At 38.5% G+C, this 23817-nt stretch overlaps 2 protein-coding genes and 1 non-coding gene across 14 annotated transcripts in view; 1 reads left to right on the top strand and 2 right to left on the bottom strand.

The window, feature by feature from the left end:
* FCF1 (FCF1 rRNA-processing protein) overlaps positions 1-13778 on the bottom strand; it is a 35625-nt gene extending 21847 nt beyond the window's left edge. Inside the window, exons 1-4 of one of the 3 annotated variants that reach the window (XM_027120028.1) lie at positions 13717-13778; positions 13348-13415; positions 12084-12155; positions 11329-11477 (exon numbers count right to left, since the gene is read on the bottom strand). In XM_027120028.1, the coding sequence (XP_026975829.1) occupies positions 11329-11477; positions 12084-12155; positions 13348-13415; positions 13717-13719 (292 nt within the window). In that variant the 5' untranslated portion in view covers positions 13720-13778. Of the gene's footprint in view, positions 1-11328; positions 11478-12083; positions 12156-13347; positions 13644-13716 lie in introns of those variants that run through there. The other 2 variants (XM_027120027.1, XM_027120029.1) reach the window with 2 other exon arrangements.
* On the bottom strand, positions 3290-3362 carry TRNAE-CUC (transfer RNA glutamic acid (anticodon CUC)). Its single transcript has one exon. It is a non-coding gene; the product is annotated as a tRNA-Glu (tRNA).
* A 78-nt stretch (positions 13779-13856) lies between the features above and the next one.
* AREL1 (apoptosis resistant E3 ubiquitin protein ligase 1) overlaps positions 13857-23817 on the top strand; it is a 43656-nt gene continuing 33695 nt past the window's right edge. For 7 of the 10 annotated variants that reach the window (XM_027120020.1, XM_027120018.1, XM_027120026.1 and 4 more), the window contains exon 1: positions 13888-14056. The gene's annotated coding sequence lies outside the window, so the exon portion shown is untranslated. Of the gene's footprint in view, positions 14057-23817 lie in introns of all 10 variants that reach the window. The other 3 variants (XM_027120019.1, XM_027120017.1, XM_027120022.1) reach the window with 2 other exon arrangements.

Genomic DNA, 23817 nt, shown 5'->3' with positions numbered 1-23817 from the left:
AAACTAGGGAACTGTTCCAACCCCACATCACATTCCATAAAGTATCTGTCATAAACATAACTGGGGAAAAAAACTGAGCTGGATCCTTGTCATTGTTTATATATTAAAATAAATTCTAGATGGAAAAAAATTTAAATGTGAATCAAAATATTTAAATGTGAACCAAAAGAAACCGTGAAATTAACCAGAGAATATGAATTTGATCACATAAAAATATAAAACTTCTGTTTGACAACTATCAAACAAAAAGTCATACTGAAGTAAAATAAAAATAAACTGGAAAAAACATTTTTACACATTTGTCAAAGGGTAAATTTTCTTAATGTACAAAGAGCTCTATAATAATAGCTTGGAAGCACTGAAATTAAAGCTGTGATTAAAAAATCTTCCAACGAATTAAAGCCCAGGACCAGATGGCTTCACAGGCGAATTCTATCAAACATTTAGAAAAGAGCTAACACTTATCCTTCTCAAACTCTTCCAAAATATAGCAGAGGGAGGAATGCTCTCAAACTCATTCTATGAGGCCACCATCACCCTGACACCAAAACCAGACAAAGATGTCACAAAAAAAGAAAACTACAGGCCAGTATCACTGATGAACATAGACGCAAAAATCCTCAACAAGATACTAGCAAACAGAATCCAACAGCACATTAAAAGGATCATATACTACGATCAAGTGGGGTTTATCCCAGGAATGCAAGAACTCTTCAATATATGTAAATCAATCAATGCGATACACCATATTAACAAATTGAAGAATAAAAACCATACGATAAGCTCATTAGATGCAGAAAAAGCTTTCAACAAAATTCAACACCCATTTATGATAAAATCTCTCCAGAAAGTAGGCATAGAGGGAAGCTTCCTCAACATAATAAAGGCCATATTATGACAAACCCACAGCCAACATCGTTCTCAATGGTGAAAAACTGAAACCATTTCCTCTAAGATCAGGAACAAGACAAGGTTGCCCACTCTCACCACTATTATTCAACATAGTTTTGGAAGTTTTAGCCACAGCAATCAAAGAAGAAAACAAAATAAAAGGAGTCCAAACTGGAAAAGAAGAAGTAAAACTGTCATTGTTTGCAGATGACATGACACTATACATAGAGAATCCTAAAGATGCTACCAGAAAACTACTAGAGCTAATCAATGAATTTGGTGAAGTAGCAGGATACAAAATTAACGCACAGAAATCTCTGGCATTCCTATACACTAATGATGAAAAATCTGAAAGAGAAATTAAGGAAACACTCCCATTTACCATTGCAGCAAAAAGAATAAAATACCTAGGAATAAACCTAAGAGACAAAAGACCTGTATGCAGAAACCTATTAGACACTGATGAAAGAAATTAAAGATGATACAAATAGATGGAGAGATATACCATGTCCTTGGATTGGAAGAATCAACATTGTGAAAATGACTCTACTACCCAAAGCAATCTACAGATTCAATGCAATCCCTATCAAACTACCACTGGCATTTTTCACAGAACTAGAACAAAAAATGTCACAATTTGTATGGAAACACAAAAGACTCCGAATAGCCAAAGCAATGTTGAGAACGAAAAATGGAGCTGGAGGAATCAGGCTGCCTGACTTCAGAGGGGTGGGATATGGAGGGTGGGAGGGAGGGAGATGCAAGTGGGAAGAGATATGGGAACATATGTATATGTATAACTGATTCACTTTGTTATAAAGCAGAAACTAACACACCATTGTAAAGCAATTATACTCCAATAAAGATGTTGAAAAAAAAAAAAAGGAAGGTGGGAGGTAGATCTAAGAGGGAGGAGATATGGGGATATATGTATATGTATAGCTGATTCACCTTGTTATACAGCAGAAACTATCACAACATTTTAAAGCAATTACATTCCAATAAAGATGTTAAAAAAATAATAGCTTGGAATTATGTGTTATTTGCCAGACACTGTGCTAAGCACAAGGATTATCTCGTTTAATCTTAAGAACAATTCCTATCAGGTAGCATTGTTATTATTATTCCCATTTTATAGATGAGGAACCTGAATACAATGAAGTAACTAGACAGCAAAAGGTGAAGCCAAGGTTTGAACTGAGACTGTCAGGCTTCAGAGTGGGTTCTTAACCACCAGGCTACATTTCAGTTCATAGCAGAAGACATACAAATGGTCAATCAACATAAAAATGCTCAATTTCACTCCTAGTTAAAGAGATATACATTGAGACAAGATTATACTTTCTACCTATTAGGATGGCAAAAATTAAACAGATGAAAACACCCAATATTTGAAGAAATAGGTATCCTCACATTGTAAGTAGGTGTATAAATTTGTATAACTATTTGAGGGCAATTTTGCAATACCTATTAAAATTAAAAAATATATACTCCCTTAATATTGCAATATGGCTTCTAGAAAATGTATTCAAAAGAAATATTCCACCCTAACACAGAGACACATTCACAAAGATATTCACTACAGCTTTGTTTATAATAGGGTAAAAACTGGAAATAATCCAAATGTCTAGTCTTTAAAAACGACATATTTAAACAACAGAATACTTGTAGTGGGGTGGGGGAGGAATGGACTGGGAGTTTGGGGTTAGTAGATGCAAACTATCACATAGAGAATGGATAAACAACAAGGTCCTACTGTATAGCACAGGGAACTATATTCAATATCCTGGGATAAACCATAATGGAAAAGAATATAAAAAAGAATGTATATATGTGTACAACTGAGTCACTCTGCTGTACAGCAGAAATCAACACAACGTTGTAAATCAACTATACTTCAACAAAAAAAATAAAGAATACTATAAGTGAAAAAAAGAATAAGGCCCATCTATATATATTGGCACAGAAAAATGTTCAAGATGTATTTGTTCAATGTAAAAAGCAAGGAGAAATAGATAACTAAGACGTGATCTATCCATACAATGCCATACAATGGAATATTATTTGGTAGCAAAAAGAAGCGATATACTGATACATGCTTTAACATGAATGACCCTTGAGAACATTACACTAAAATGAAAGAGGACCAAAAATATGTGACCCCATTTTAACGAAATGTCCAAAATAGGCAAATCTATATATAGAGAAAGCAAATTAATGGTTGCCTATGTGCAGCAGGGTGGGGCGGGGGGTTGGGGGGAATAGGGGGGGTTGGGGGATGATGGCTAAGGAGCTCAGTTTCTTTTCACATAATGAAAATGTTCTAAAATTGACTATGAATACACTAAAAGCCACTGAATCATATATTTTATTTATTTATTTTTCTGTGGGATTTTAGTTCCCCGACCAGGGATTGAACCTGGGCCCTCGGCAGTGAGAGTGCAGAGCCCTAACCACTGGACCACCAGGGAATTCCCTAACTCATATATCTTAAATGAGTGACTTATATGGTATGTGAACTAGATCTTAAAGCTGTTTTTTTTTTAAAAAAGCATGAAGATAAAAAAGTAAATAATGCATCATCTATTCTCATTAATAAACAAAAGTAACCTCTACCCCACAGAAATTGTATATGAATTTTTAAAAGCTGCCCCTTTCTGAGGAAAAGCTTTATAGGGAACTTTCATTTTCTTTATGCTAGATTTTCTTTTTACAAATACATTAACACTCTTGAAAGCAAACAAAGTTAAAAAATCTTAAACTAAAATACAATGCCCAGAAGAAAAAGCAGTTGTAAAATGGAGGAAAGAAGTCAGGAAGAGCAGACAGTCATGGAATCAGAGGGCAATACACGTCTTAAAAGGATCAATTTCAGAGCCATGTAGCACTGAAGCAAGGGCTTGCATCAGGAGCAGGGAAGCAGGCTCAGGAAGATCACTACAAAGAGGACTCATGGGCAGAAAAGAAAGCTCATGGGTAGCTAACCATGCTCCTTTGTTAGAATATCAAATGCAAGGGACCAGGAGCTATGAAAAGGTCAAAGGGGCCTCTCCAAGGCAAGAGGAAGATAAAGGCATTCTTTTATAAATAAAGGCAAGTGAAGAAAAATTAAATAAGCAGAGCTTAAAACAGTTAAGGAATCTCCTACGTAACTGAATTTGTACTGTAGTAGAATGTTTCTTCAGACTTTACTTTGAGGTATTATGTTACACAGAAAGTGGTATTTTCCTTAATAAGCTGTTTTTGGAAAAGGCACCATGAGAACATTTAGCTGTATGCATTATAGCTATACTCTATGGTATCCATATCTGCAGAAAAACCTAACTATAGGACTAAAGCTATCCTAAACAATCATCTGTTTTTTGTTTTTTTTTTTTTTTGGCCACACTACGCGCTTGTGGGATCTTGGTTCCCTGACCAAGGACTGAACCTGCGCCCTCAGCAGTAGAGTGAAAGTGCCGAGTCCTAACCATTGGACAGCCAGAGAATTCCCCTAAACAATAACCATTTAGATAATAGTGGCAGAGCTATATAGTCAGGGAAGCAATTCACCTCCAAGGGGCCATGCTTGAATCCTCCATCTATTTCATTTATAAATAGGTCACAGCATTCCTGGAGGAGCAGGAACGCCATAGGAATACAAGAAGTCTACCAAGATTAGTGTCTTCCCTCATACAGGCCACCCTAGTACACTTTTACAGGCATGGTAGTGCGTCAACTTCAGACTACTCTTTATGATTTCTAAGAGGCTTTTTTAAAAAATTAAAGTATTAGATATGGGCTTCCCTGGTGGCGCAGTGGTTGAGAGTCCGCCTGCCGATGCAGGGGACACGGGTTCATGCCCCGGTCCGGGAAGATCCCACATGCCGCGGAGCGGCTGGGCCTGTGAGCCATGGCCGCTGAGCCCGTGCGTCCGGAGCCTGTGCTCTGCAACGGGAGAGGCCACAACAGTGAGAGGCCCGCGTACGGTTAAAAAAATAAATAAATAAAATAAAATAAAGTATTAGATGTACATAGCTTAAAAAAAATACGAAAAGGACTATATGAAAAAGTAACCATCCCCTGATCTTTTCCCACTCCACCAACTCTGATCCACAGAGATGACTATTTTAATTCATTGGCTGTTTTTCTCACTTGGTGGTTACCTTTATAACTTGGTTAATAATAAACTTATGCAGTTACTTTTTTTTTAGGAAGATAATCAAAGATATTTATTGCAACATTGGTTATGTTAATATATTTTCTAGATTTTTTTCATCTTAGTGCATCCAAGTTTTGAAATGCCTGAAGCTGTACAAAGGTCTTCGTAGCATGTATTAACATGGAAAGGTGTTCATGATACATTACTCAGTGAAAAAAAAACAGGTGGCCAAAAAGCATGCATAGTATAATTCCAATTATGTTTAAATCTATATTTTTATTAATTGTAAAAGGTTGGAAGGTAATACCCAAACTATTAACAGTGATTATTTCTGGGAAGTAAAATCACGGCCTGATGCGGGGGAGAACTTTTGCCTATTCTTTTTATGTTCTGTATTGCTTAGTTTTTCGCTTTTTTGTTTTTTAAATATGTATTTATTTATTTATCTAGTTGCATTGTCTTAGTTGCAATAGGCGGGCTCCTTAGTTGCAGCTCACTGGCTCCTTAATTGTGTCACGTGGACTTCTTAGTTGCTGCAGGCAGGCTCCTTAGTTGCGGCACATGGGATCCTTAGTTGAGCATGCAAACTCTTAGTTGTGGCATGCATGTTGGATCTAGTTCCCTGACCAGGGATCAAACCCAGGCCTCCTGCATTGTGAGCATGGGGTCTTAACCACTGTGCCACCAGGGAAGTCCCTGTATTGTTTAGTTTTAATGTACATGTTACTATTATAATTTACATAATTTAAACACATGTTAAATGATTTTTGACTCACCACTTCCTGTAAAACAAAGTCTAAACTCCTTAGCTTTTTACTTAAAGCACTCAACAATTTGTCTCCAAACCACTTCTGCCAATCTTTAAGAAATGTTTGTGGATAGAATTGAGTTTCACCTTCACTCTCCCACTTATACTCACTTGACCCCAACTATTCTCACCAAATTTGCTCTCATGTTTTCAACCTTTGGGAGTGTCCTTTCCTTTGCCTGGAATGCTCTCTCTCTCTATTCACTAAAATCCAACCAAGCTATGAAGCTCAGATCAAGTAGCACTCACCCTCTCTTGAATTCCTATATTATATAATATCTGATACTCAAGAAGTGATCATTATCGAATGAAGAAATGAATCTTCAAGTTTCTGTTTAGTTTTCTCATTTGTAAAATGGGGACATACTACTCATCATATTGTGAGGATTATGATAATTATGAAAAGCACTGAACACAACACCAGAACATAGTAATTCATAGTTCCAAACAGCTGGCATTATGATTATCTTTTTTTCATCTACTGACATCTCCTCTCTCCATCTAGATGGTCAAATCCTGGATGACAGGAACAGCACACCATATATTCTAGCACCCTTCTTTAAACTCTGTGTAGTAGAGCCACTTCATATTTATTGTTAATGGTGACAATGAAGATTATGAAAGAAATATACCACTAACTTTCAAAGAAATAACAAATCACTTAGTTTGGAAAATACTATTACTTCATGGTACCAAGAATAACATATTAACATGGAATTATAATAGTAAAACATTACTGAGATGAAATATACAAATAAAACAATATGTTCTTTCTTCAGTGAAATCACAGAAAATAGGATAGGTCATTCCTAGAATTCTATTTTCACAAACGTAGTCAATACTTACTAGATGCCAGACAATAGTAGGGAATTATTTACGGAAAACACCAGATGAATTTGGTTTAATATCTTGTTGGCAGATGATAACACATCATGCTTCTATAGAAGCTCCATGTGTTCCAGAATTTTGATGTAATAGGATTTTACATACTGTCATAAAAATAGAATGCTCTACTGCAAAGACATAGCAGGAGTGACCAAGTCTTGTTATGTTTAGTTCCTCACATTGTTCCTGTCCAAAATCACTGCTACATTACAGCCTTCAAGTTTCAGTCAATTTACTGGCAGCTTGATTGGATCAGTTTCTGTTCCCACTTAATCCCACCTGACAGATATGATCTGGGTGGCACGGCACAGTGCCACTGAAACAACTGGAGTCCCTGATACAGTACATTACCCTAGAACAATAAAGTCAGATTGTTATTTTATCTTTGGAGGCCTAAAAATTATTTTTCTGAGCATGGCTTCTCGTTTGGTTTGTGTGTCTGCTCAGTACTTTACAGTTAAACCAACTTTGTCCCTCATCAGTGTGTAACTCTGTGTCCAGTATTTCAAGAAGTCAAAGTGTGAATCATTTAAATAAGATACATAGATGTCTTATTTTTTTTGTTTTGTTTTTGTTTGTTTTGTTTTAGCATTATTTACTTATTTATTTATTTATTTTTGGCTGTGTTGGGTCTTCGTTGCTGTGCATGGACTTTCTCTAGTTGCGGTGAGCGGGGGCTACTATTCATTTTGGTGCACGGGCTTCTCAGTGCAGTGGCTTCTCTTATTACGGCTTCTCTTGCTGTGGAGCATGGGCTCTAGGAGCACAGGCTTCAGTAGTTGTACTCGCGGGCTCTAGAGCGCAGGTTCAGTAGTTGTGACGCATGGGCTTAGCTGCTCCGCGGCATGTGGGATCTTCCCGGACCAGGGCTCGAACCTGTGTCCCTGCATTGGCAGGCAGATTCTTAACCACTGCGCCACCAGGGAAGTCCCTTAAATATTTTATTTAAACTTAAAACTTGGGGGGGAGGGATAAATTGGGAGATTGGGATTGACATATACACTCTACTGTATATAAAATAGATAATAAGGACCTACCGTGTAGCACAGGGAACTCAATACTCCATAATGGCCTATATGGGAAAAGAATCTAAATAAGAGTGGATATATGTACATGTATAACTGATTCACTCTGCTGTACACCTGAAACCAACACAACACTATAAACCAACCACACCCCAACAAAAATTCTAAAAAAACCTTAAAACTTATACGCGTAACTAGCATCTTTTTTTTTTAACATCTTTATTGGAGTATAATTGCTCTACAATGGTGTGCTAGTTTCTGCTTTATAACAAAGTGAATCAGTTATACATATACACATATCCCCATATCTCCTCCCTCTTGCGTCTCCCTCCCACCCTCCCTATCCCACCCCTCTAGGTGGACACAGAGCACCGAGCTGATCTCCCTGTGCTATGTGGCTGCTTCCCACTAGCTATCTATTTTACATTTGGCAGTGTACATATGTCCAAGCCACTCTCTCACTTAATCCCAGTTTACCCTTCCCCCTCCCCGTGTCCTCAAGTCCATTCTCTACATCTGCGTCTTTATTTCTGTCCTGCCCCTAGGTTCTTCAGAACCATTTAATTTTTTTTAGATTCCATATATATGTGTTAGCATATGGTATTTGTTTTTCTCTTTCTGACTTACTTCACTCTGTATGACAGACTCTAGGTCCATCCACCCCACTACAAATAACTCAATTTCATTTCTTTTTATGGCTGAGTAATATTCCATTGTATATCTGTGCCACATCTTCTTTATCCATTCATCTGTTGATGGACACTTAGGTTGCTTCCATGTCCTGGCTATTGTAAATAGTGCTGCAATGAACACTGTGGTACATGACTCTTTTTGAATTATGGTTTTCTCAGGGTATATGCCCAGTAGTGGGATTGCTGGGTCATATGGTAGTTCTATTTTTAGTTTTATAAGGAACCTCCATACTGTTCTCCATAGTGGCTGTATCAATTTACATTCCCACCAACAGTGCAAGAGGGTTCCCTTTTCTCCACACCCTCTCCAGTGTTTATTGTTTCTAGATTTTTTGATGATGGCCATTCTGACTGGTGTGAGGTGATACCTCATTGTAGTTTTGATTTGCATTTCTCTAGTGATTCGTGATGTTGAGCATCCTTTCATGTGTTTGTTGGCAATCTGTATATCTTCTTTGGAGAAATGTCTACTTAGGTCTACTGCCCATTTTTGGACTGGGTTGTTTGTTTTTTTGATATTGAGCTGCATGAGCTGCTTGTATATTTTGGAGATTAATCTTTTGTCAGTTGCTTCATTTGCAAATATTTTCTCCCATTCTGAGGGCTGTCTTTTTGTCTTGTTTATGTTTTCCTTTGCTGTGCAAAAGCTTTTAAGTTTCATTAGGTCCCATTTGTTTATTTTTATTTCCATTTCTCTAGGAGGTGGGTCAAAAAGGATCTTGCTGTGATTTATGTCGTAGTGTGTTCTGCCTATGTTTTCCTCTAAGAGTTTTACAGTGTGCAGTTACTTTTTATATTTATTAATTTTAGGCATTTAAATTATTTACCTCTCTTACTCATCACACATGCCTTATCCCATCTTCCCAATTTTATTTTTTTTAATTTTTTAAATATTTAAATATTTATTTATTAATGGCTGCATTGGGTCTTTGTTGCTGCACCCGGGCTTTCTCTAGTTGTGGCGAGCGGGGGCTACTCTCCATTGCAGTGCGCAGGTTTCTCATTGTGGTGGCTTCTCTTGCTGTGGAGCGCTGGCTCTAGGTGCATAGGCTTCAGTATCTGTGGCACTCAGGCTCAGTAGTTGTGGCTTGCGGGCTCTAGAGTGCAGGCTCAGTAGTTGTGGCACATGGGCTTAGTTGCTCTGCGGCATGTGGGATCTTTCCGGACCAGGGCTCAAACCCATGTCCCCTGCATTGGCAGGCGGATTCTCAGCCACTGCACCACCAAGGAAGGTCCCCCGATCTTGCTAATTTTAATAAATCAATAAACAACATTCACATTACTTTCATTCTGTAAATGTTCATTATATAGTATCTTTTCTTTTCTTTTTTTTTTTTTTTTTTTGCGGTACGCGGGCCTCTCACTGTTGTGGTCTCTCCCGTTGCGGAGCATAGGCTCCGGACACGCAGGCTCAGTGGCCATGGCTCATGGGCACAGCCGCTCCGCGGCATGTGGGATCTTCCAGGACCGGGGCACGAACCCGTGTCCCCTGCATCGGCGGCAGGTGGACTCTCAACCACTGCGCCACCAGGGAAGCCCCTAGTATCTTTTAAATATTAAAGACGGAGGTGCGCATTTTTTCCTTTGATTCCAATAATTTATTCTTTACAGCCAAGTTAAAGTCTAATTTTCATTTGTACCTTCAACTAGATGACTGGAAAATATATGACTATAAAGCCACCACAATACGCAACAGATCTATTAGGAAGTTATTCCCTTGTCCTTGGCCTAAATTTTTTTTTTTCCTTCTCATGGTAGGAAGAGAAGATCATTTGAAGGAAGAGACACCCAAACACACAAGGGAAATCTATTAATGGTAAGTTGCATACCTACGTGTAAATAAACTACCTTAGATCCTTTGTGGTACAAATAAACATCACACTGAATAAACTTAAGAATAGTTGACCATCATCATTTCTGGTTCTCTGATTGTAAATGGCAAAATGTCTTATTTAGCTTTTCCACATTGGAGTGGAATGGAGGATGTTTCCTACTTAATGTAAATAAATAAATAAATAAATAAATAGTGAGAAGTGAAATAAATTTTCATTTATCCAAAATTTTAAAATCTGTTTTAAAATCCTAAAACAGAAAATTCCCCACCTATTTTTTTTCTAAATTGATGTCTATAATGATGGTCAAAGCATGCTAAGTGTTTTATGAATTGTGAAAGTTTAATTATTCCCAGTCAAGTTTGCATCATATTTCTGTGGGTTTTTTTGTTTGTTTTTGCGGTATGCAGACCTCTCACTGCTGTGGCCGTGCAGGCTCAGCGGCCATGGCTCATGGGCCCAGCCGCTCCACGGCACGTGGGATCTTCCCAGACTGGGGCACGAACCCATGTCCCCTGCATCGGCAGGCGGACGCTCAACCACTGCACCGCTAGGGAAGCCCGTATATTTCTGTTTTTTCATAAATGTCTTTTTTTTTTTTTTTAACATTTTTTGGCATATTTCTTTTCAGTCCTTTTTTTCTTAAAATTTATTTATTTATTTGGCTGTGTTGGGTCTTAGTTACAGCACGTGGGGTCTTTGTTGTGGCCTGTGGGATCTTTAGTTGAGGCATGTAGTATCTTTTAGTTGCGGCATGTGGACTCTTTAGTTGCGGCACACAGGCTCTTAGTTGCAGCATGCGAGAACTAGTTTCCTGACCAGGGATCAAACCTAGGCCCCCTGCATTGGGAGGGCGCAGAGTCTTAACCACTGGACCACCAGGGAAGTCCCTGCATTATATTTCAATTCACTGAAAATGGTCATTGCTATGGTGAGCAAATTAAACAGCCAGCAATTCAGTTAAACTAGAACCCCATTCCCCTCTTTTCATGTATTTGGATAAGTATGATTATTCTGTACAAATGTCACAGAAATGGAAAGGTCTGATACTCACACTTGGCATACAGACAGTCCATCATTGACTGCACTAAGTCCAGTTTGGCTTTAATGGAAAAGTTGATAAAGTTGGTATCGACCAGGATGTAGTAAGGTGGGCCCAGCTGTGTGTTATATTGGAAGAATAAGCAGGAAGGGTGTTGGGGGCTGAAGGAAAAAGAAACAAAACACAAAGTAATGTCTACACTGATATTTGGTAAAAACAAAAAAAAGAAGTCTCTGCTTGGAACAGTTTGTTCCTTTTTCCTTTCTTTGGAAATAAATCCTAATAAACCCTGTGATGATATATCCATCACCAATCTAGAGCAAATAAGAAAAATAAGAAAAATGTGATGAGGTTTCATAAAGTTAAGTGTATTTATTTAAAAGGAATGACCTTTATCCTGAAAATATGCCCTTACTACTTTTTGGTGACACATTCTCTCTTTTATGAAATGCTGGTATGTTAAAACAATGGCACTTATTTCTTTTGAAAGATGCTTGGCAAAGAAAAACAAATGATCCTAGATTTAATCCCCAGGATTTTAGGGAAAATTTTACTGCTCTATGAAGTCCAAAAACCTTCAAACCATTAGAATTGGTATATACTCATCAATAACACTTTCATTTGCATAGCTTCATTTGTATAGTTGTGCCAGACTGACAAATGACTGAGCAAATCAGTTCAGGGAAAGCCTGAATTTCTATGAGGTCTACAGTTTTAGAATCTTTCTTCTAGTTTTAAAGGAAAACTTGAAATTTTTGATTACTCACACTTCTCTTTCCTTGAGTGCACTGGGATCTTTCTTTTCTTTCTTTTTCGGTTTTAATCTATCCTTTTCTTTACTAGGAAAAAAAACAAGTAAATTCAATGTAGGGGAGAAGAAAAAACCATAGCAGTTAGAACCTCGTGAAAATTAAAAGTTTCTTCTTTTTTTTTGTCTACAAAGGAAATTCTACTTTGTGATTTCATTATATTAATATCAGCATACACTTTTTGAGCACGAATAACTATGTGGGAAATAGCCTGGAATTAATCAGTAAAACATAATTAAATTTTAAAACCATTAGCTAATAATCCATAAAAATTGTTAATGGATAAATAAATGTTGGTTAGATTATTATTTTGTTCTTAGTCAGAAGCTCTCATATCAAGGATCAAAATCCACTTCCAAGCAGTGGGTAAACAGGCTGACATTTATCTTCTAAAGACTGAGATGCTTCAACAGCAGGAGGAAAAGGGTTCCCCTACATGTCTCTTAAAAAGCGCTAAAATGTGACAATATATATACAAAATTTGACTTTAACTAGAAACAGAATATTATTAGTGGGGCAAATTTCCTTAAAATTACATAATAAATACATACTAAAGGCCAAGAATACAATTTAATAACAAATGAAGGCTCTAACAACCACTCACTCCTTTGTTCTAAGGCTCAGAAACAGTGAAGTCTAGTCCTTATTTAATAACTCAGTCCATTGTTCACTGAAGCAGGCAAGCTGTTTAGTTCCTCCTTATAATAGGGAATATCATTCTACTCTCTTCTTCCACAGTCATAAATCTTCTTATAAGATTTATAAAGTGGAGACATCTATGTATTTTCCCATTTTTTCTTTCAAAAATATTTGAGTTGTCAGGTGCTGGTACAGCCATGGTCTCTGACCTCACTGCCTTTCAAAAATTACAACAAACCTTTTTTTCCCGGGGAATGTGCAGTGTAATGGCAAGAACACAGAGATAATCCTACCTACCTCACAGAACTGTTAGGAGGCTTAAATGTGATATGGCAGATACAGTATATAAAAACGGTGGTACAAATTGAACACTTAAGCGATGATGAATTCCCATCCCATTCACCAGTGTACTTGCTCATCAGCTAAGTGACTGTTATACTTTATTACCCTATGCTATATAAATCCAAGACACAATAATATCAAAACTAAACACAAAACAACAACAAAAACTTTTACTACTTATCCCCTCGTGACTTCTATATCTCCGGGCAGTCTATGAACCCAGTTGATTCCAGACACTCACAGCCTCTGATCTCTGAGACTAAGCATTCGCTTCATGGTCGCATACTTCCGTGTTTTCTTTTGTTTCCCCTTAAAACAAAAATTTTAGAGTTAAAAGAGTTGAAAGTACGTTGCATCTTCTTGAGTTCCTTTTCTTTTGTCCACACCCCTCTTCCCTCAAATACCCAACTCTTCTTATTCTAGCTGCCTCAACCCAGCGCTCTCCCCACTCGCTAGAGCATAACAGGCACCACTCCAAGCAGCTTAAAAGCTAAGATCAGAATGAAAATAAGCAAGGGTAATATTGTGGAAATTTGGCCAATGGCTACTCCCTCAATCTCTGTCCCAAACGTGGTCTGACAATGCCCCTTCTCGAACCCCCGTCTCTCACCATGTTCACGCCGCACTGTTGTTTCTTCCGGAATCACCAGCAGCGCGACACTTTTGCGTCAGCCGTATAGCGCTTCCGGCAAAGGCTAGCCCGGAAGCGGAAGCCGTTTTGGGCAACAGAAAAGCCCAAGCCGGTTCCCGACCCTGGCAGTGTTCTGTGCTGGGTTTTCTTGGGGAGGGTCCAGGGACGGTTTTCTGCTGGTGCTGCAGCCGCCTCCCAGGGTAGCAGAGCTGGGACTTCGCCGTGCTGCATCCCCTGCTCGGGTAATGTTTCTCTATTGCATCTCTCCAGCACGGGGCAGAGCCCAGAGGACCTGCCTGCACTAGAGTTCCAGAGAGAGGTAGCGCAAGGGTAGGGGGGACGAAATTCTGGGTTGCCCAGTAGCTTGGGGAAACACATTCTCCTCATCCTTCAGCGCTGGGGCATCAGGTGTTTATCGTGCTACTCGGAGGCTCTGGTTCCTACTTGGTTCTCCCAGCCGGCATTGTGCCTGGTGTAGCCAGGTGGACGATCCTCATGATTCTCCCCCGAGTGATTACCGTGTATTCATCTCGGTGAAGCGAGGAATGGAGCAGCGTTTGAGGGCCTTCTTTAGATTGTCTCTAGAAAATTGAGGCATAAGCTTGCATACGTTACTAGTTACCAAGCCAGGAAAATGTTGGGAAATAATTAACATGTATTGTGAAGGCTTGATGTGTCATCTCTAATGGAAAAGGTAGAGTTTTTGAGAACAAAAAGGGAAAGATAGCTTCCATTTTTTGAGTACCTCCTAGGTACTCTGGTGGTTCTTAACCTTTCGGAGATCCACGGACTATTCTTTAACAAATGGGTACACATACAACATTTGTCATACAATTATGAAACTCTTGGACTCTGAAGCCCATCCGTGAACCCTCTAGGTGTCTGCGCTTTAAGTTAAGAACCTCGATCTTACATACTGTATTTGGCACTTTAATTATATTACCTTCTTTTACCTTCACAATAACTTCAGTACCCTCTTTTTACATATGGGGAAGCTGAGGCTCAGACTTTGTTCAGGGGTTTGTTTGGGTCTGTTTGATTCCAAAGTCTGTACTTAACTTACTGCACAAAGCTGTCCTAGTGTTTGAAATCCAAAAAGGTTATGAGGTTAAAAAAAAAAAAAAGCTGACCATTGCAGCATAAGCCTTACTATGAAATATAGTATATTAACATGAAATTTGGAGCCTAACTGGTGGAACTAAAAATCCCTGTTCTGCCTCTTACTAGTTGTTTGTAATTGGGTGATTTTATCTGTGCTTCAGATTCTTTACCTGTAAAATGAATAGTATCTGTCTTACAGGGATGTAATCAAGACTAAATTAGTTGAAGTATGAAGTTCCTAGCACGACTAAACCCTATTAAAGTGTTTTCTGTTATTGTTGTGTGTCTTCTGTCAGAATATGCCAATTGTGTATTTTAATATAGTTGCTCAATTTGGAACTTGAATGTGTTGATAACCTCAAAAACTTTATTACGTTTTCAGTTCTTGAAAAGCTCAATTGCAGGGTGATTTCTTGTGTTGATTTGAGTAGACAGTTTTCTTCCTACTTCTGCTTCCCCTTTTAGGCATGCGTGCATTTAGATGGCTTTGTAGGGCACATATCTGACTTTGTAGGCTCTGAATTTTTGTTATGGAAATAATTTTATTATGGGAGCATCTACAGATACTGTATGTGCCTCTTGCTTTACCCCATTTGTGGTTACTAGAAGTTCCTAATCTTTAGGGAACAGCCTTTCTGCCAAGCTGTCATGGTGATATGATAGCCACCACTTTTTCGATGCATTAGAACCTCTTGATGATTAGGCAATTAGCTTCTTAAGTAAACATGATTGGTGTGTTTGTTTTAAACATTTGGAGACTGATTAGTGTTATATATAGGTTCAGAGGGAAAATTGCATATAATTAAATAGTCATTTGCATTTAAATTCAGGCATTGACAGAAAAACACTCCCTTGGTAATGTGTACCCTGAATTTTGGAATCCACGAACAATAATACATTAAAAAAAAAAGCAGTTTGTAATATCTATTCTGAGACTTTTCTGATTTCCTTGATTGTTAAAACTTGATAGGGAGCTAAATTAATGTAGGAACACCATGGGGGATGAGACCATACTTAGAAAAATGTGTTTTGTTGAATTGTAATCTTGTTGCAATCTGAGATTCTTATGGTCTAAGATTAAAATACTTGGATATTCTATAGCATATTTTGACGGTGATGGGAGGGGGAGATGGTGTTTTGTGTTGGGTGGGAGCAGAAAGTAATTGCTTTTGATTACATACTTGTGAGAAAAAGAAATAATTTTAGTCCTTCTCAGCAGTCAAGAGGTTGTTTTGTACTTTTCTGCAGTCTTGAAGAGAAAGAATTGTTCAAGGCAGTCGACCCACAGTTTGAACACATAATTGGGCTTGGACTTCATTCCATTCACTAATTGGTCTAACTTACTAATGTTAAGTTGTTAACAAATTTCTATATAAAATTTTGGATGATGAAGGATTCCAACATCTTGTATTTCAATGTTAGAAAGTTAGAGGTCGATTCACTTTTGTGGCCATTAAGAGAAAAAAAAATTCACAGATATTTTCTTCCTTTTCAAGTTACAGTTTTTACACTTACTTTTATGTCTCATGTGATATGAGTTTTTCTCCCAACAAATGTTAGTTGCTGTTAGTTATTTTTCAGTTAGCTTGACTGCCTCTAAATATGGTAGCATATGTGTATAGCATTCCCTACTCCTAAGGTATCGATATTGAATTGGTTCGTAAGGATACCTCAGAAGTACATTACCGCTGCATGTTCATTCATTCAGAAGGCATTTATTGGGGGCCCATTCTGCTCCAGGCAATGTGCTGGTTACTCTTAAAAAGTTCAGGCCTGTATTGGAGAAAGACTTGTGTACAGATAAATTATGGTAGGTGGTTGAACAGATATGCAAATTGAAATATTTTAGAGGAATTATTCTACTTGTTCATCTTTCTGGTAGTGGTTCAGGTCAGAGTAGTGTTGTGTGATATTTATTTAACACTGTAACATACCATATAACAGATCAAATTTTATGACCTTAATGGATCAGTTTACCTTTTAAATGACTTTAGTCATTAAATAGCTTAAGTGTAGATTTTAGTTATCTTTCTTTGGTTTCTTTGCCTTTTGAAGGGTTTATGAATGCTTAGCCTTCACTAATATTCTTTTGTATAGCAGTTTCCAAAGTTTTGAGGTTGTTTAACCTTATTGCAGTGTGTGGGTATGTGTGAGCATGCCTGAGACTTGATATGGTGTTATGTCACCATGACATTTTCCTGAAGGGACTCTTGAAGTCTGTACTACAAATTATGGTTTAATAGAAAGAGGTGATATCGTTTAGATATTAGAAACCAAACAGTTATGGTAGCTATATGTCTTTTCATTTAGCCTGAATTGGAAACAGCACCATATGATTTTAATATGAATTTTTGTTACTTTGAATAGTTGAGGAATTGGTTATCATGTTTCTCAGAGCTTTTACCTGAAGCATTCATTTCAGTGCAGTTTGCCTGTTGGTGTTGAGATGCTAATTATTAACATCTGTTCATTGTATTTTTAAAAATTAATTAATTTACTTTTGGCTGCGTTGGGTCTTCGTTGCTGCGCATGGACTTTCTCTAGTTGCCGCGAGTGGGGGCTGCTCTTCATTGCGGTGCGCAGCCTTCTCATTGCGGTGGCTTCTCTTGTTGCGGAGCATGGGCTGTAGGCACGCGGGCTTCAGTAGTTGTGGCATGTGGACTCAGTAGTTGTGGCTCACAGGCTGTAAAGCACAGGCTCAGTAGTTGTGGCACATGGGCTTAGTTGCTCCGCGGCATGTGGGATCTTCCCGCACCAGGGCTTGAACCTGTGTCCTCTGCATTGGCAGGTGAATTCTTAACCACTGTGCCACCAGGGAAGTCCTGTTCATTGTATTTTTAAAAATACTAACACAATAAATTTTTTTAAATTATTTGTTTGTTTATTTATTTGGCTGTGCTGGGTCTTTAGTTGCGGCACACAGGATCTTTTGATTGTGGCATGCGAACTCAGTTGCGGCATGTGGGATCTAGTTCCCTGACCAGGGATCTAACCCGGGTCCCCACATTGGGAGCATGGAGTCTTAGCCACTGGACTACCAGGGAAGTCCCACAATAAATTTTATTAAAAGATTGAATGGTTTAGTAATGATTTTGAGATCCCTTCCTGCTTAGGTACTCTAAGATCTTATACAATATCCCTGTGTAGTTTCTACTTTCTCTTCCCAAGGCATATCCCTCTTTTTTTTTTTTTTTTTTTTTTTGTGGTACGCGGGCCTCCCACTGTTGTGGCCTCTCCCGTTGCGGAGCACAGGCTCCGGATGCGCAGGCTCAGCGGCCATGGCTCACAGGCCCAGCTGCTCCACGGCATGTGGGATCTTCCCGGATCGGGGCACGAACCCGTGTCCCCTGCATTGGCAGGCAGACTCTCAACCACTGCACCACCAGGGAAGCCCATATCAATCTATTTTTATCCTTTAACAAATGCTAGTTCCTTTTGGACTAGCCTTAAAGACAAAGTGAAATAAAACACTTTAAAAAGCATTTAAAATACATTTCTGTTTTGAAAAATTGGGATTGGCTTAAGTAGATGACCTGTCTTTATGCTTCTGTATGTCTGCAAGGCCATCTGATTCCACTAGAACCATACAAGGAACATGAATTTGGTACCCCCACATAACCCACCCAACAGACACTAAGCCCACTACTCATAGAAACCTACTAGCCATACTTACTTCTCTGTCTTTTTTTGGCACTTGTATAAGCTCCCATGTCCACCCCAAGAACTTTGACAAAGCAAGAGAAAACACAAGTGCTAGTAAAAGTAATTGCATAGTAAAAGTTGCTTTTACATTTTAAAGTTCCTTAAATGCTGGCATACTGTGGATATAAAAGTGCAGAGGATTCTTTTGGTTGATCTCCACACCTTCCTACCCCTAGCATCCATTTCCTCCTTCCTCCTAACAGACTTTTTTCCGTGTATTCTCTTTCCTCCCTTGCAGCCACGTGCTTCAGGGAAAGCCAACCACCTCTTAACGCCAAAGGATGGGGCTGGTTGGCTAAGAATAATTCCATCCGTCTTTACCAGTCTCTAATTTAGGAAAGAAAATGTAATTCAATCTTGGTCAATGACGTGAGAGATTAAGTTTGCTGTAGGCTTCTGGAAAAGTCCTTCCTATGCTTTCACTGTATTTTCTATTCATTATTCTTTTTGATCAGAGATCAGGTAAAGATATTCTAAGAATATACAAAATACATTTCTGTTGTGTCCCTTTGTTTTTATCCATAGATCCAGCCCAGGTTATTTTAAACCCCTGTCTTGTCCACTTAGGGAAGTTTAACTCCAAGGATACTCCTTGGTGTATGTGGTGAAACTGTTAGGAAAACAGTTAAAACCTCCCAAGTGTGATCTAGTTTTTCATATCTTGGTGAAGAAGGAAACCCAACTGGGCTGCATAAATGGTTTATATCCATAGAAAAGGATCGAAAATGTTTTGAAACAACGTTTTAACCAAGCATTACCTAAACTGGGGCAGTGACTAGGGAGGCATGATCAGAATCCTAAGGGGGAGTGAGAATGTAAAGTGTGGAACCATATGTACGTTTTTTAAAACCAGATTTTACGTTGGAAAAATTTTAAGTTCATAGAAAAGATGCAAAATAGTGCAGCAAGTTCCTGTATACCTTTCACTCAGATCTCTCCCTGATGTTAATGTCTTACATAATCGCGGTACATTTTGTCACATCTAAGAAATTAACATTGGTATGACATTGGACTACAGACTTTATTTAGATTTCATAAAATTTTCCACTAATACCCTTTTTCTGTTCCAGGATACCACACTGCATTTAGATCATGTGTAATTTTGATAAATTAGGGTTTCCAGTGAGCTTTTTCTGTGCCATGTATGTGGTCCAATAATCCCCTCTGACCAGTGCTGAGGAGGGAAAGTCATTGACCATGAGAATAAACAATACCACATAGGTAGTGTTTTGTAGCCTTTGATTCCCAGAGCACTGTTAATTCAGTGGGAGAGTTGGCTTTGCTCCCAGGAGAGTGGTGTGAAGTTTCCTGAGAAGCTTAAGAGCTGATCCTGATTGAGGGTCCCTTCCCAGCCTCCACTAACACTGTGTGTTCACCTCATAGATTTTTTTTAAATAGTGTTTATTTATTTTTACTTGTTGACAGTTTGCTTTATTTATGGCTGTGTTGGGTCTTCATTTCTGTGCGAGGGCTTTCTCTAGTTGTGGCAAGAGGGGGCCACTCTTCATCGCGGTGCACGGGCCTCTCACTATCGCGGCCTCTCTTGTTGCGGAGCACAGGCTCCAGACGCACAGGCTCAGTAGTTGTGGCTCACGGGCCCAGTTGCTCCGCGGCATGTGGGATCCTCCCAGACCAGGGCTCGAACCCGTGTCCCTTGCATTGTCAGGCAGACTCTCAACCACTGCACCACCAGGGAAGCCCCACCTCATAGATTTTACTATATGGAACTATCACCAATTATTTACTTGTCTGTCTTCTTTACTAGTTTGTTTCTAAGGGGTCAGGGACTATCTTATTTTGGAATCCTAAGCATCCAACATATTGCTTGGCATGTAATAGGTTCTTTTTTAAAAATTTTATTTATTTTTGGCTGTGTTGGGTCTTCGTTGCTGTGTGCGGGCTTTCTCTAGTCGCGGTGAGCGGGGGCTACTCTTCGTTGCGGTGCATGGGCTTCTCATTGCTGTGGTTTCTCTTGTTGCAGAGCATGGGCTCTAGGCGCATGGGCTTCAGTGGTTGTGGCTCACGGGCTCTAGATTGCAAGCTCAGTCAGTAGTTGTAGCGCATGGGCTTAGTTGCTCCGTGGCATGTGGGATCTTCCCGCACCAGGGCTCGAACCCGTATCCCCTGCATTGGCAGGGGGATTCTTAACCACTGTGCCACCAGGGAGGCCCCATGTAATAGGTTCTTAATACACATTTGAAGAAATTAATAAACCCTTGTTTGGTAACATTGATTATTAGGTCAACAGAAGTTTTGTTTTGAATACCATAAGTGTTGAGTTTCTCCTTCAGTTTGAGCCATCTTAAGTTGTCATTTCTGTGGCTAGTTGAGTTTTTCTTCCCAGAATCTTAAACAAGGAACTATAAAGTATTCATTTAAGGTTTCTCTTTCTTCTGATTATATAAATAATTTATTTTCCTTAAAAAATAAGAGTAGAACTGAAAGTAATAGATGGTAGTAGAGTTAGAAATTGTGTTAGCTTTTGAGTATATGTGTGACAATTCCAGTTTCACCCCACTGGGCTGTAGATCTGGCTGTTTGCCTGCCACTTCATGCACAGTTAATGAAATAAAAACTTCCTAGACTTATTGAGGGAGACGGCTTGTCAGATTCAGAGAATTAGTTTAAAATTTTTCCCATTACAGCCAAGATTCGGTGGCCCAGGATCACCTAAGCATAAAAGCTGCCATGGTATGGGAACACAGGGGCCTGTTCTAAATCTGTGGATTGGGCACAGTAGAGTCAGCTTGGTAAACAGAAAAAACATCAGGGTCGGAGGGAGTTGTAAATAATGCTGCTATTTTCTTGATCTAGAGTAAAGACTGTGATAGGGACAGAGATGAGCCAGTCTTCTACTTTGTTTTTCTCCAGGCATCCCATGAAGTTACAAAATGAGCAATGATAATTTCTTGTTTCATTTCTCCCTGTTTTACTAACATTAGCTTTACATACCTTTCTCCTACTTTCTTTGAACTATTCTCTATTCCAGGGGGCATAGAATAGTTTTATATATACTATTCATTTAATTTTGAGTCTGAAGAACTCTGGATTATTTGAAAGAGACTGATGTAATGGAATCCACATTGAATTAAGAAATGTAGAATTACTTTTAAAAACAAGCATCAGGGGTCCAGAAATTTTATGTCATTTGAGGAGAACTGAGGGACTAAGATCTTGCCTACATTTAGAAATGCCGTTTATTAAATTGAAGAAGTGGAACATCTGTTAAAAGATAAAAATCTTTCCAATTCTGAAACAGACTATAACTTAAATAGTGGTTCTTAATGTGGGAAGTTGATTTTGAAAGAAACAAAGGGATAATAAAACTGTGTGACTAATGATGAGATAAATGGAATGCAGGTGTTTCTTAAAAAATCTTGCTAAAAACTTTGACAGTGGATTTCCCTGGTGGCACAGTGGTTAAGAATCCGCCTGCCAATCCAGGGGACACGGGCTCGAGCCCTGGTCTGGGAAGATCCCACATGTCGCGGAGCACCTAAGCCCGTGTGCCACAACTACTGAGCCTGCGCTCTAGAGCCCGCGTGCCGCAACTACTGAAGCCCGCGCGCCTAGAGCCTGTGCTCCGCAACAAAGAGTAGCCCCCACTTGCCCCAGCTAGAGGAAACCTGCGTGCAGCAACAAAGACCCAATGCAGCCATAAATAAACAAACAAACAAATAAATAAATAAAAATTTAAAGAAAACTTTGACAAGAGATTTTCTTATGCAAAACTTTTAGGTAAAACTTATAGAAGAAAATCTTTGTGACGTTGAGTTAGGCAAAGATTTTTTTTAAAGAAATAAGACATGAAAAAGCACAAACTATAAAAGGAAGAAAAAGATTAATAAGTTGGATTTCATCAAGTTAGGAAAATTAGAAACTGTTACTCTTTAAACAACACTGTTAAGAAAATGAAAAAGCAAGCCACAGAAAATATTTGCCGAATGTATATCTAATAAAGGACTTGTATTCAGAATTTATAAAGAACTCTTACAACTCAGTAGTAAGAAGACAGCTCAGTTTTTTAAAATGGCAGAAGATTTGGATACCAAAGAAGCTTTATAAATAGCCAACAGGCCCATGAAAAGATATTCAATATTGTTAGTCCTTAGGGAAATTAAAACCACAGTGAGATACCACTTCACACCTATTAGAATGGGTAAAATTTAAAAGATTGATAATACCAAGCATAAGTGGGTATAGTAACGGGACCTCCCATACATTGCTGGTGGAAGTGCAAGGTGGTACAGCCGCTTTGGAAAACAGTTTGGCGGTTTCTTGTAGATTAAATATATACTAACCACACGACCTGGCAATCCCACTCTTAGCTGTTTACCCAAGAGAAATGAAAACGTGTGTCCACATTACACTTGTACTTGAATGTATACCCATAATAGCCCCAGCCTGGATAGAATGTCCTGTACTGGTGAATGGATAAACAAATTGTTGTACGTCCACATAATGGACGACTACTACCAGCAGTAAAGGGGAATGTACAACTGATACAAGTAATGGCATGTATGGAGCTCAAAAGTGTTATGTCACACACAAAAGACTACATTTTCTATGTGATGTCATTTCTGTGGCATTCTGTAAAAGGCAAAATTATAGCAAAAGAAAGTACATCAGTGGTTGTGCAGGAGGGTGGAGGAGGGGGCTGACTGCAAAGGATCATGAGGGAACTTTTGGGGATGATGAAGTGTTCTGTATCATGATTGTATTTTATATCATAACCTTATACAGTTGTCAAAACTCTTAATTGTATGCTCTAAATTGGTGACTTACTAGATATAAATTATACTTCAGTGAAACTGATTTTGACAAGAGATTTGACAAGAGATTTTTTTTAACCAGTCATTTATATAGGATTAGAGAATGGATTTAAATTAGTTTGGATCTGAATTTGTTATAGGCATTAAAATAATTTTGAAATAATATCACTGAACTGAGTTGCAAAGAGCTTACTAGTTATCAGTGTTGGGTCAAGTTGAGGTTAATATTATTAATGAAAACAGATGGAAATAAAATACAAATTTTATTTGAAGAAGTTGCTAGATCAGAGAATGAGAGTTCTAAATAACTAAGGAAAAAAAACTTGAGGGCTGATTTTGAATTCCCCCTCTGGCCTAAATCTTTACTCGGTCTAATACAGTTGACCATCAATTTCTAGAAATAGTCACTTCCTTTTGCCTCCAATAAATTACTTTTATTGGGTGGACCAAAAAGTACCTTCAGTTTTTTAAGTAGAAATAAAAGACACAGTTTTCATTTTCACCA

This window comes from Aethalodelphis obliquidens, unplaced genomic scaffold, assembly GCF_003676395.1.
Source record: "Aethalodelphis obliquidens isolate GAN/ISIS:26980383/991018 unplaced genomic scaffold, ASM367639v1 scaffold21, whole genome shotgun sequence".
In the NCBI taxonomy this organism is placed as follows: domain Eukaryota; kingdom Metazoa; phylum Chordata; class Mammalia; order Artiodactyla; family Delphinidae; genus Aethalodelphis; species Aethalodelphis obliquidens.
This window is presented reverse-complemented; position numbering and strand designations above follow the sequence as displayed.